Source organism: Miniopterus schreibersii (genome assembly GCF_964146895.1).
Source record: "Miniopterus schreibersii genome assembly, chromosome: 1".
Lineage (NCBI taxonomy): Eukaryota > Metazoa > Chordata > Mammalia > Chiroptera > Miniopteridae > Miniopterus > Miniopterus schreibersii.
In genome coordinates this window covers 111,695,040-111,709,752 of record NC_138101.1, presented here as the reverse complement: position 1 = coordinate 111,709,752, position 14,713 = coordinate 111,695,040, and the positions used below count along the sequence as shown (strand labels likewise).

Below are 14,713 nucleotides of genomic sequence, written 5' to 3'. Positions count from 1 at the left end.
TAAATTACATTTTATTATACAAATAACAAATATATAATCATATACTATATACAATATACGTAATACATATATATAAATATATATATATATTTTAAAGATTGCTGTCATGTAAAAATGCAGGACACAGGGTTTCAGACTGTCCAAGGGAAACCTCATATTTGTTTTTTCATATGCAACTCCCAATTCACAAATATAGACAACCCACTTAAAAAAACATGTTTCTGTCTCAGTCACTGAACTTGCCATTCACTCCCTCCCCTCAGATATCTGTTAGAACTTGCTCCCTCACTTTGTTTCAGTCTCTACTCAAATATCATCTTCCTCAGAGAGGCTTTCCTTGACATCCCTTCTAAAAGAGCCACTCACATAAGTACTTCAACCATTCTCCACACCCTTGTGTATTATGTGTTGTTGAGTAGGTTTTGGCTCCTGACCACCCAATGAGTGATATCCACCACATCTGTCCTCAGCAACCCTGATCAGCTCCTATAGACTCACGCCTGTGGCTTCTTTTATGGAGTTAATCCATCTCATATTTGATTTTCCACTTTTCCTGCTGCCTTCTACTTTTCCTAGCATTATTAGCTTTCCCAAAGAACACTGCTTTCTCATGATGTGCCTGAAGCAGAATAGCTTCAATTTTGTCATTTTTACCTCCAGCAGTCCTTCAGGCGTAATTTGCTCTAGGACCCACCTGTTTGTCTTTCTGGCAATTCAGTGTATCCATAGAGTTCTCCTCCAACACCATATTTCAAGTGAATCCATTTTTTTCCTATCAGCCTTCATTATCCAGCTTTTGCACCCATACATAATAACTGGAAATATGCGAGTGTAGATGATCTTAGCCTTGTCTCTAATGACACATCTTTGCTCTTGGTGATCTTTCCTAATTCCTTCATTGCTGCCCTTCTGAGTCTCATCTGTCTCTTAATTTCTTGGCTGCAGTCTCTATTTGAATTGATGACCCCATTCTGCTTTACTTTCCCCACAGTATTTATCACTACCTGTTATTAGAAGCACTGGCATTAGATTTTGTTTTTATATCTGTTTACTGTTTGTTTCCCTTAGTAAAGGGAAAGTAGTTTATTTTATTCACAAATGTATTCCCTAAAGTAGTACCTGACATATAAGTGCTCACTAAGTATTTGTTGAATGAAAGGTTATCAAAGATTAATGATTACCACATATAGGTGATGAACTTGGAAATGTATACAACATATTTGAAAACAGTCACAATGAAATGTTCTTCCATTTATATAAGCTTCAACCTATTTTCACTTTTGAACAGGTTTATCAATTTTGAAACATATATCATGTTCATTGATATATTTATCAATGCAATATTATCAATACAAGACCATTTATCAATGCCACTAAAAGGATACGAGAAGCGATCGTTCCATGTTGCTCTTTCGACGTATTCCAACATGACAACAGCTTTGATTGTCGTTAAAAGTTTGTTCCATGTTTCATCAAAATCTACTACTCTTGGTTTCAAAGACATTGTGCAAGTTTAGTGTTGAAATCTGTTAATTATAAACAATAGTAATGTTAGCATGAGTTCTACAAGATCAGTTATTTGTTCGTAAAACACTACATAATTAAACAACATGACAGATGAAAGAGGTGAGAACAGAACCTGGCACATAGTAAGAACACAGTAAACATTGGCTACTATCTTTTTATGACTATCCAGACAAGGAATTCCACAAAGTATTTGCATTCTTTTCAAAATGGAAAGCTTTTAGTACAAATTACTTATAATCAGGGTGTTATTCCAAAGATTTGGAAGCTTCATTTAATGTGTTAATGTAAAAAAGCTGCAACTCACTTAGCCAAAAATCATCTGCCGTCCTGAGAAATATGCAAGAGACACTTAATAAAAAGGTTTTGGCTCCAAACTCGTAAGCTGGGGAATGAGGTGGTATGCAGGGGAATATGAGAGCACATAAGAAAATGGAAGGATTTATCTTCCCGGAGCATCAGTTTAGGTAAAAATTAGGAAGGAAATTTATAATAAAACAACAAAGATGAATTAGAGTAGAATACACAATTCATATGAACCATTAAGGTTAAAGATTTCAAAGAAATATTAGGGTTGCTCCTTCTCAGAGTATTTCAGCCCCACTACTCTAATGAACAGCAGAACTCTAGCATGGAGCCCTTGGCTCAGCTGAATTTGACCAGCGTAGTAATGAATTAAAAGACTTTTGCCTAGCAGACAAGCTGTATTCTAGACGTTAGCTGGTACCTGGAACAAAAAGGTCCCAAAGTTACAGAAACTTGCTTAAAGAGCTAGATTCAGCCCGACTAGCGTGGCTCAGCGGTTGAGCATCGACCTAGGATCCAATCACGGTTCAATTCCCGGTCAGGGCACATGCCTGGGTTGCAGGCTCGATCCCAAGCAGGGGCCATGCAGGAGGCAGCCGATCAATTACTTTCTCTCATCACTGATGTTTCTATTTCTCTCTCCCTCTCTCCCTTCCTCTCTCTGAAGTCAATAAAGATATATTTAAAAAACAAAAAATTTTTAAAAAGCTAGATTCAAATCCTTCTCAATATCACACCAGAAGAACAAAATTAAAAGTTAATTTTAAGTGCACAAGGGAATGATTTCTGGTACGGGTCCCTTAGTTTTCCCTGATTACTGGGACTGTGAAACACCAAGCTAGTTTGTAGCCAGGCCAAACAAGGAGGACACATCTGTTCTCTGGTCTCCCACTGTGGAAAAGAGGGTAGGAAAATAATGGGGTTGGGAGGGGGGCATAAAGAGAAAGAGAAAAGGAGACAAGGGAAGGAAACCAGCTGAACACTCCCAGCGCACAACCTGAGGTGGTCCTGGGCCTTTCTTATGTCTTGGCTCTGTGAAGAAAAGAACTCAAGAGGAGTCCAAGGAACAGACTTCAAGGAAGAGAAAGAAAAGGAATGAAAGAGAATCCAAACAAAAATCCAAAAGAAGGTGTGCCACAACTCATCAGTGCTTTCCTCATTATACCAGAGACTTCACCTCCAGGCCTTAAATTTCCTGTAATAACTAGAATAAATCGGTAATCATTTAACTCTGTGGTGTGTGTGTGTGTGTGTGTGTGTGAGTGTGTGTGTGTGTGCGCGCGCGCGCACTGGGGGGTGGGACAGGAACACTGGAGAGAAGAGAGAATCTAAAGCTCTAGCTTTACATCAGGGAATTAACCTTAATCTTTTTCATCCTTATTTACCACATCCTATCCAACTGTGTTCCTGAATATTTCTTAAATCCACCCCTTCCTATGTAACCCTACATATGCTCTGGGATCAAGCCTTTAGCAGCCCTAATTTATATTAAGCTTTCATTCATAAAATAATAACTGTTAATATTTATACAGTGCTAACTATGAGCCAAGCACTATTCTAAGTGCTTTATATAAACTCATTTAATCTGATCAGGTAGGTCCTACTGTTCTTTACATTTTCTAGATAAGAAAACTAAGTCACAGAGTGATTAAGAAATGTGCTCAAGGCCACAGAGCTATTTAATGGTGGCATCAAGATTCAGACCTGTAGCCCGGCCAGGCATGGCTCAGCAGTTGAGCCTAGGATCCAGGAGATCGGGGTTCGATTCCCGGTCAGGGCACATGCCTGGCTTGTAGGCTCAACCCCCAGCTGGGGGTGTGCAGGAGGCGAGGCAGTGGATCAATGACTCTCTCATCATTGATGTTTCTATCTCCCTCTCCCTCTCCCTCTGAAGTCAATAAAGATATATTTAAAAAAAAAAAAAAAAGATTCAGACCTGTGCTGGAGCCCAAGCTCTCAACTGCTATATGCAACTATATGGCCTTACTAACATTTTTAGTGAATACTTAAATATTTGCCAGGCACTATTCTAGGCTCTGAGGATACAGTAGTCAATAAACAAAGTTCTTGACCTTCAAAAAGATTTGAATATCAGATCAGGCACTCAAAGGCAAAAATAACCTACCTAAACCAAAAAGTTGAGCACATTACCCTTTTTAAAAAAATACTTTCCACTATGCACAGCATTCAGTTGAATGGCAACATGGCACATCAAGCTTCTATGATTTGACCTTAGACTAAAGCACCTCTCCAGCGCTTCTTATGGGACTCCTTAACATTGTAATCCAGTAACCTCTCTCTGCTTAGAGGTCAGTGAACTGATTCACACACCCTGCCTTTACCTTTGTTTTCTATACTTAAAATTCTTCTATTTCCTACCTCTATCTTCCACCCATTCACCTAACTCTTACTGACATTAAGGCCTTGATCCAGTATATCTGCTTTTAAGAAACTTTACTGAGCCCACTTAAGCTAGGTAAGGTACTGTATTTTACATATTACATGAGAACTCTACGCTTACCTCTACTGTAATTTATCTGAGAGTTTCTTAAGGGTAGGGTCTATTTTGTAATTGTATACCAAAAAGTTGGTAATGTCCCCTTCACATTACTTTTCTCCCCCTATAAAAATGGGATCATATTATACACACTGCTTAAAGTTATTTTAATGGTTGCAGGGATTGCCTTTTACCTTTACCCAAGTTTTGACAGAATCGCTGTCACAGACTTCTCTGCTGAGACCAACAGATTTATGGTAGAATGGGTACATGTATAGTGATAATCCATTTTTAGATGAATGAAACATATGGAAGCCATGGTGAGAGAAGCACAAGCCCAGTGAAACACACTAAAAATTAACAAACCAATAGCACAAAGTATGCTGAAATTGTCTGTTAAATTCTCTGCTTGCCCAATAAGAAAGCACATATAAGGAAAAAAGGTAAGTTCCTTCATTTTATTTAAGTTGCTTAAATGATAATTTATTCATGGAGAATTCACATTAGGATGTGAAAGAGAAAAAGAAAAGGCAAAGAAAGAAACAGGACCATGACCACTGCACTCTTCTTCTCTGCCTCTCAAGCTATCAGACAACTAGGTGAGTCTTGTTCTTCATTCCTGTCCCTTACTAGAGACATCACCTGATGTCCTACACCTGATGTCCTGCCAGGACACTTCCATCCACACTCAGTTAAATTATGTCCCATTGAGTATCTGGCAAAGTTCAAATCTCGTATTACCACAACCTCCTCTAGCTTTCTTCTGAGTTCCACTAGTGCAATGTTGGGATTTTTAACACTTAGATACACAGGTATTATGCCTAAGGCCCATGAGTGTTATGGGTCCTAAAAAGAAATCACTGCCTCTAAATATTTTTAAAAGGCAAAATAAAAATTCATGTTTAATTATGTTTCCAGATAACATGTCAACATTAATTATATTCTAAAATTTTTCATTTGAAAATGATTTCCAGATTAGATTTTCTCACTAGAGCACCATTTCTAAATACTGTCAATAGTAGTAAACTAAATAATTACAAAAGTGATTTATATAAACAGAGTTACCATATGACCCAACAATTCAACTCCTAGGTAGGTATATACCCAAGAGAAAACATGTACACACAAAAATTTATATACAAATGTTCATAGCAGTATTATTCATAAAGGCCAAGAAGTGAAAATAACTCAAATGTCTATCAATTGATAAACGGATAAGTAAACTGTAGAATATCCATACAAAGGGTTACTATTCCACAATACAAGGTAATGAAGTACTGACAGGAGCTACAACATGGATGAACCTCAAAAACATTATACTTGGAAAATGAAATTGGTCACAAAAGAACACATATTGTTTGATTTCATTTATATGAAATATAGAGAATAGGTCAATCTGTAGAGATGGAAAGGGTTTTAGTGGTTGCCAAGAGCTAGGGGACTTGAGGAGATACAGAAAGTAACTGCTAAATTAGGTGATAAAAATGTCCTAAAACTGACTGTGATGATGGTTGCAAAACAATGCAAATGTACTAAAAACTACGGAATTGTACACTTCAAATGGGTACACTGGATGATATGTAAAGTATATCTCGATAAAGCTGTTATAAATTTAAAAACTGAAATCAGCCTGGCCAGCGTGGCTCAGTGGTTGAGCATCAACCTATGAACCAGAAGGTCACAGTTCAATTCCCACTCACGGCACATGCCTGGGTTGCAGGCTCATTCCCCAGTAGGGAATGTGCAAGAGGCAGCCAATCAATCACTCTCATCACTGATGTTTCTATCTCTCTCTCCCTCTCCCTTCTTTTCTCTGAAATCAATAAAAACATTTTTTGTTTTTAAAGTGAAACCAAAATTCTATCATAAATTTTAGAGCAATTCAATGAGGGGAGGGAAGAATAGGTACATTTACATGATTGCAAATTCTGAAATCTCAGTCTCCCTTTCACTCCTGTGCTCTAGTCACCAGCTCCCACCACCAGAGGCAATATATATTATATGTGTCCGAGTGCATTTTACATATATATATATATAATTTGTTATTCCCCCTTTTTATACAAATGGCATATGCATGACATTTTTCATGCTTTACATAAATGGTATTATACTACTCAATAGTATATTCACTTAACAGTATACTGGGAAAGTATTCCACAATAATACAGTGGTACCTCGGTTTTTGAATGTAATCCATTCTGGAAGACCGAGTTTTCAAATGCACAAAAACCGAGGGATCAACAGCCGACAGCTAGGCCTCAGGATTTTGCACTCAGCGTAAGCCGTGTGGCATGTTCGACTTCCAAGGTGTGTTCGAAAACCAAAGCATTTACTTTCAGGTTTACGGCTTTGTAAACCGAAATGTTTGTCAACAGAGACATTCGAAAATCAAGGTACCACTGTACATGGAATTTCTTTAATCTTAGTAGTATTTCATTGTTTGCCTGTATCTGGATGCATTCTACTATGTTTGATATGACATATGATGACTTCTCCACAATTAAAATGCCTAGTTTAATATCAGTAATTTTGAGTTAAATAGTTTTTAAAAATGGATTAGTAAGCTCTTTTTACATAGACATTAGCAAGGTTTTCTTCTAAAGATTTTGATAACAATTTAAGTTACATTTGCTATACATACTTATTGATGAGAGGAAACTGCAATATCATTATCATTAACTATCATTTATTAAATGCCTTCTGTATGCTTTCCATTACACACACACACACACACACACACACACACACACAAAGCATTACTAATGCTCAACCTTGCAAGTCAGCAAAATCTAGTCTGTAGGAAACTACTGGATAATCAGGTTTCATCAATAAACTATGCACACATACAAGAGACACAGAGGAGAAAAATAGTGAGGGAGAGACATGAAGGGGGAATTCAACTAAAACAGACTACAAAGGCACATTAATAAATCACACTGTCATTGACCTTATTTGGATCGAGATTTAACATTTTTAAAATGCTGGTGGGATATCTGATGACTTTAAATAATTAATTTGTATAATAATTATTATAAAATGAGTCTTTTCATTATTATTATTGATTTTAGAGAGTGAGATGAAGGGAGAGAAAGAGAAACATCAATTTGTTGTTCCACTTATTTATGCATTCACTGGTTGATTCTTGTATGTACCCTGACAGGGAATTAAACCCGCAACCTTAGTGTATTGGGTTGAGGCTCTAACCAACTGAACTACCCTACCCGGCCAAGGCAAAATGAGTCTTTTTTAAAATGAGAGTCCTTCTGTGTTAGGGACACATTCTAAAATATTGATGGATGTAATGAAATGCTATCTGAGATTTGATTTAAAATTAAATAGCTTGCTTATGAATGGATAATTGTTGAGGATGAGTGACAAGTACATAAGGGTTTATTATACTATTCATTCTTTGTGTATTTTGCAATTTTCCAAAGTAAAAGGGTAAAAAACCCCATCATCATTAAGTTTCATAAATTTGGGGGAAAGGAAGTACATAAAAGGATTCAGAAAGCTAAAAAGGGAGTATTAATCTAAGAGGTCTAACATTCAATCAGTATGCATTTTAAAAAATTAGAGACAATATTATTAAAAAATATACATATATGTCAACATAAGCATGTCCAAACCTACAGGGAATTTCTATAGAAATTTATTTGAGTCAAACAAAGGACATGCCTAGAAGCAAGACCTCAACAGACTGAGAAAAATGCTTCAAAAAATAACATTTTGCAGTTTCTTTTATGCATCTGAGATTAAGGAGGGAACATAAGGAAGATTATAGGAAGGTGAGAGAAAGCAAGGCAGGTATCAGAATATACTTTAAGATTGTGTGTTCTTTATGATGTACAAAGTACCAGGTATAAATACTGTCATGGAAATGTAAAGTTTAGCACAGGATATATAGTTAATAATATTGTAATAAATATGTATGGTGTCAGATGGGTACTAGACTTACTGGGGTGACCACTTCACAAGTCTAATCACTATGTTGCATACCTGAAACAAATATAACATTGTATGTCAACTGTAATTTAAAAATTACAATAATTAAAAAATGTATGTACTCTTTTGATGTTACGCATGCTTTAGAAGAAAGCGTCTGAAAGGAGGCATTTTAAAGGTATGTGAATCTAGATGCACAGAAACAATGGACAGGACTTGCTTAAGGTAAAGATAAGCCTTTTTACTAAACAAGTAATATGCCTGAAGCATGACTACCCACCATGACCTCCAGTTAGGAATTTGTGATCAGATGACTGTTTAAGGTTACTTTCCATAGAACCCCTTTTTTGTCCACTTATCCCAGAACTGAAGAACATGAGTTTGCCGATTTAAAAAAGGCCTACTCAGCCCTGGCCAGTGTGGCTCAGCTGGTTGAGTGTCTCCTGTGCACCAAAAGGTCGCTGGTTGGATTCCCAGTCAAAGGACATGCCCCAGTTTTGGGCTCAATCCCCACTGGGGTGTGTGCAGGAGGTGGCCACTACCTCTCCCTTCCTCTATCTCTAAAAAAATCAATGAAAACATATTTTTTTAATAAAAGCCTACTCAGCCTGGCTGGGAGTGGCTCAGCAGTTGAGCACCGACAGAGGATCCAGGAGATCAGGGTTCAATTCCCAGTCCGGATACATGCCTGGGTTGCTGGTGCGATCCCTAGTCAGGGGCGTGCAGGAGGCAGAGGATCAATGATGACTCTCTCATCATTGATGTTTCTCTCTCTCTCTCTCCCCCCCTTCCTCTCTCTGAAATCAATAAAGATATATTTAAAAATAAATAAATAAGGCCTACTCAATGCCCAGAATTTATTATTTTAAAAATAAATAACAAGGCACTTCTCTTTGACATATTAAAACACTTGGGATAAAGATTTCCAAAAATTTCCAGAAAAGAAAAACAAGTTATAACAGACTGGAAACTGAAAAGTCTTTAGATTTCACAGTAGCAACACTGGAAGCTGGAAGGTAATATAAAGCAGTTCCTTTAAAATTCTCAGGGAAAATAACTAATCACCTAGAATTCTCTACCAAGAGTGATAGCAAATAATTTTCCAATGCAGCCTTTTCCTCAGGAAAATAGAATAGAATGTATCCTCTATCATGAGGGAATGGAACAAACTAAAAGATTTGGGACACCAGAACAGCAGCTATGCAGATTTTAAAAACAACCTGTCCAGATAAACACAGAAGAACAAAGGGCTACAGGAGAGTTATCTCCAAGAAAAGTGAGGGGGAGGAGGGAACTAACAGACTCTCAGGTGTCAAAAACCTTTTCCTATAAAGGACTAGATGGTAATTTTAAAAAACAATTTTAATTGAATTTATTGGGGTGATATTGGCTAATAAAATTACTTAGGTTTCAGGTATATTATTCTATAATACATCATCTGTATATTGTATTGTATGTTCACCACCCCAAGCCAAGTCTCTTTCTATCACCATTTATCCCCCCATGCCTTCGCCTACCTCCCCTTAGATAGTAAATATTTTAAGCTTTGAAAGCCATTCAGTCTCTGTTATAACTACTCAGTTCTGCACTGTAGCACAAAAGCAGCCACAGACAATAAGCAAATGAATGGGTGTGGTTGTGTTCCAAAGAAACTTTACTTACCAAAACAACAAAAGAAAAAAACAGGGAAGGATTTGGCCCCATGGGCCATATTTTGTCTGGACCCTTCGCACCTCAACCCCACCATTACTTGGTATGTTTGGTCAATGAAAGGAGTTAGTAGCTCTGGTAAAAAATTTGGGGATAATTTAGGTAGATTACATTAAAATCTAAGCAAAGAATTAAGGGAAGATTTCCTAGATAAAGCACAAAAAGCCTGACCCATAAAATAAAAAAATGATAAACTGGATTTCATCAAAATTAAAAACTCTGGTCTTGGAATAATACAGTAAGACAATAATGACTATATAGTAAAAGTAGTAGGTTATCACTTATAAAGCTAGTATGAAGACTAAAAGGCAAAAGTAGTAAAAATAACTATAACTATAATAATTTGTTAAGGTATACACAAAATATAAGATGTAAAATGTGACATCAAAAGCATAAAACATAGGGAGGGAAAGTAAAAAATGTAGAATGCATTCAGTCTTAAATTGTTATCAACTTAAAATAGAGTATTATAAATACAAGTTGTTATATATAAGCTTCAAGGTAACCACAAAGCAAAAACGTGTAGCAGATACACAAAAGATAAAGGACTCTAAGCATACCACTAAAGAAAGTCATCAAACCACAAAGGAAGAGAGTAAGAAAAGAAGAGACAGAAAGTACAAAAGAGCCAGAAAATAATAAACAAAATGGCAGTAAGTACATACCTATCAATAATTCTTTAAATGTAAGTGGACTAAATTCTCCAATCCAAAGATATAGAGTGGCTGAATGGAGTAAAAAAACCCAAAACACAAGACATCTATACACTGCCTACAAAAGAGTCACTTCGGATGTAAGGACATACACAGACTGAAAGTAAAGGGAGGAAAAAGATATTCCATGCAAATAGAATCCAAAAGAAAGCTGTGGTAGCTATACCTGCATCAGAAAAAAAATTAACTTTAAAAGAAAGACTGTAATAAGAGACAAAGAAGAGGTCCGGATAATAAAGGGGTCAATCCAAGAAGAGAATATCATATTTGTAATTACTTATTCACCCAACATAGAAATGTCTAAATATATAAAGCAAATATCAACAGAGCTAAAGGAAGAAATGTACAGCAATATAATAATAGAAGGGGACTTTAGTATCCCACTTCCATCAACAAATAGATCATCCAGACAGAAAATCATAAGGAAATATCAGCCTTAAACAACACATTAGATCAGATAAACTTAACAGATATATACAGAACATTCCACCCAAAAGCAACAAAATACATATTCTTCTCAAATGCACACAGAACATTCTCCAGGATAGACCATATGTTAGGCCACAGAATAAGTCTTAATAAAACTTGAGAAAATTGAAATCATATCAAGCATCTTCTCTAACCATAATGGTATAAAACTAGAAATGAATTACAAAAGGAAAACTGAATCACAAATACAGGGTTGGCAAAAGTAGGTTTATAGTTGTGAGCATGCAAAACACAGAGTTTATCCTTTTGAGTTAATAAAGCTATTGTAATAATCATAACCTGCATGTCATTTTAAATATGAACAACTGTAAACCTACTTTTGCCCATCCATGTATGTGGAGATTAAACAATATACTACTGAACTACCAATGGGTCAAAGAAATAAAAAATATTTCAAACTACCTTGTGACCAATAAAAATGGAAATCCAACATCCCAAAACTTACGGGATGCAGCAAGAACAGTGCTAAGAAGGAAAAAATGCCTACATCAAGAAACAAAAAATTTTTAAATAAACAACCTAACTTCAAACCTCAAGGAACTGAAAAAAAAGAACAAACAAAGCCCAAAGTTAGTACAAGAAAGGAAATAAAGTTCAGAGTAGAAATAAATTAAATAGAGACTTAAAAGACAATAGAAAAGATCAATGAAACTAAGAGCCAGTTCTTTGAAAAAATAAAACTGACAAACCTTTTGCTTGACTCACCAAGAACAAAAGAGCAAGAACTCAAATAAAATCAGAAATAGAGGAGGAGACATTACAACTGATAGCACAGAAAATACAAAGGGTCATAGAAGACTACTATAACCAATTTTAACAACATGTAAGAAATGGATAAATTCCTAGAAACATACAACCCACCAAGACTGACTCATTAAGAAACAGAAAATATAAACAGAATGATTACTAAAGAGATCGCATCATTATCAAAAACCTCCCAACAAATAAAATTCCACACCAGATGGCTTCACTGGTGAATTCTACCAAACATTCAAATAAAAATACCAATCCTCCTCAAACTCTTCCAAAAAACAGAAGAGGAACGAACACTTCCACACACATTTTATATGGCCAGCACTACCCTGATACCAAAACCAGACAAGGATGCCACAAGAACAGACAATTATAGGCCAATATCTCCAATAAACAGATGCAAAAATCCTCAACAAAATATTAGCAAACCAGATTCAACAATACATTAAAAGGATCATATACCATGATCAAGTGGGATTTATTCCAGGGATACTACGGTGGTACAGCATGCACAAATCCATCAATGTAATACACCACATTAACAAAAGGATGGATAAAAATCAAATAATCATCTCAGTAGATGCAGAACAAGCATGACAAAATTCAACATTCTTTTATGATAACAACTCTGAACAAAGTGGGTATAGAGGGAACATACCTCAACATAATAAGGCCATATATGACAAACCACATTCATATCCTACACTTTCATTACTACTTTTCAACATAATATTGGAAATCCTAGCCAGAACAATTAGGCAAGAAAAATAAGTAAAAGGCATCAAAATCAGAAAGGGAGAAGTAAAACTGTCACTATTTGTAGATGATACGATATTATACACAAAAAGTCCTAAAGACTCCACCAAAAAACTGTTAGAATAAAGTTGCATAATACAAAATCAATATGCAAAACAGTCACATTTTTATACATTAATAATGAACTATCAGAAAGAGAAATAAAGACAACAATCCTATTTATAACTGCATCACAAAGAATGAAACACCTAGAAATAAATTTAAGCAAGAAGGTGAAAGGTAAGCACATAAAATTATAAAACATTAATGAAAAAAATTGAAGACAAATAAATGGAAAGATATTTCATGTTCATGAATTAAAACTAATATTTTAAGATGTCCATACTAGTCAAAGCAATATAAAGATTCCATGCAATCCCTATCAAAATTGCAAAGGCATTTTTCACAGAAATAGAAAAAAAAATGTCAAAATTTGTACAGAACAAAACAAAAAACAAACAAACTCACAGACACAGAAAACAGACTGGTGTTGCCAGAGGCGGAGGGTGGAGGTTGGCAAAATAGGTGAAGGATGTCAAAAGGTACAAACTTCCAGTCATAAAATATTCATAGGGATGTAATGTACAGTATGGTAACTATACTTAATGATACTATATTGCACATTTGGAAGTTGCTAAGAAAATAACCTTTAAATTTCTTATTTTAAGAAAAGAGTTTATAATTATATATGGTGATGGATGTTAACTAGACATTCTGTGATGATCTGGAAATATATACAAAAACTAAATTCATCATGTTGTACACCTGAAACTAGTAACATTGTATGTCAATTCCATCTCAATAAAAAAAAAGAAAATGAAAGACAAGCCACAGGCTGGGAGAAAAGGTACTCAGAATAAATAAAAAACACTGAAAGCTCAATAATAAGAAAACATACAACCAAACAAACAAATGGCGAAAACACAAAAAACCCAAACAGAATTCAGGTATAATGATGGCAAATAAGCACATAAAAGATACCCAGTATCATTAGTCATTAGGGAAATGCGAATTAAAACCTCAACAAAATACCACTACACACTTATTAGAAAGGCTAAAAAAAAGCTAATAGTATCAAATGCTGATGAGGACACAAACAGCTGAAATTCTCATTTGCTACAGGTAGAAATTTAAAGTGAAATAAACACCTAGGCAGTTTCTACTACAGTTAAACATACACCTTCCATGTGACCCAGCAATCCCACATTTATACATGAAAAATTATATATATTTACAAAAAAACCTAAACACAAATCTTTAGAGCACCTTTATTCATAACTGCCAAAAAGTGGAAGCAATACAAATGCCCATCAACCGATGACTAGAAAAATAAAATGCAGTGCATTCACATAATGGTATACTACTATTCAGCAATAAAATGGAACAAATTACCGATACATGGACAACAGATGAGTCTCAAAATCATTATGCAAGTGAAAGAAGACAGACTCATTAGGCTACATATTATATTATGCAATATATATGACACTTTGTAAAAGGCAAAGATATAGGAATATACATGGTTATCAAAGGCTCAGGATGAACTATAAGCCATCAGAGACTTTTGGGATGATAAAATATTCTAGCCCTGGCTGGGTGACTCAGTTAGTTGAAGCAACATCCCATACATCAAAGGGTTTCGGGTTCGATTTCCAGTGGGGGCACATACCTGGGTTGTGGGTTCAATCCCCGGTCAGGATGCATATAGGAGGCTGGCTATCGATTTACCCCCACTCTACCCCCATCTCTTCCTCCCCCTCTAAAATAAATAAAAGCAAATCCTCGGGTGAGGATTAAATATATATATTGATTGTGGTGGTGGTTACACTACCTAAAAAAATTTGACAAGCACTGGCCAGGTAGCTCTGTTGGTTGGAGTATCGTCCTGTACACGTAAAAGTTGCAGGTTCAGTTCTGGCCTGGGCATGTATGGGAGGCAACCAATTGATGTTTCTCTCTCACACTGGTGTTTCTCAATCTCTCT

General features: G+C 35.7%; 1 protein-coding gene across 2 annotated transcripts in view; it reads right to left on the bottom strand.

Annotated features, from left to right (window-relative positions):
* Positions 1 to 14,713, bottom strand: part of CUL2 (cullin 2) — a 111,621-nt gene that overhangs the window by 84,831 nt on the left and 12,077 nt on the right. For both annotated transcript variants that reach the window (XM_081147752.1, XM_081147751.1), the window contains exon 2: positions 1,386 to 1,526. In XM_081147752.1, coding sequence (XP_081003878.1) covers positions 1,386 to 1,504 — 119 coding nt within the window. In that variant the 5' untranslated portion in view covers positions 1,505 to 1,526. The remainder of the gene's footprint in view (positions 1 to 1,385; positions 1,527 to 14,713) is intronic.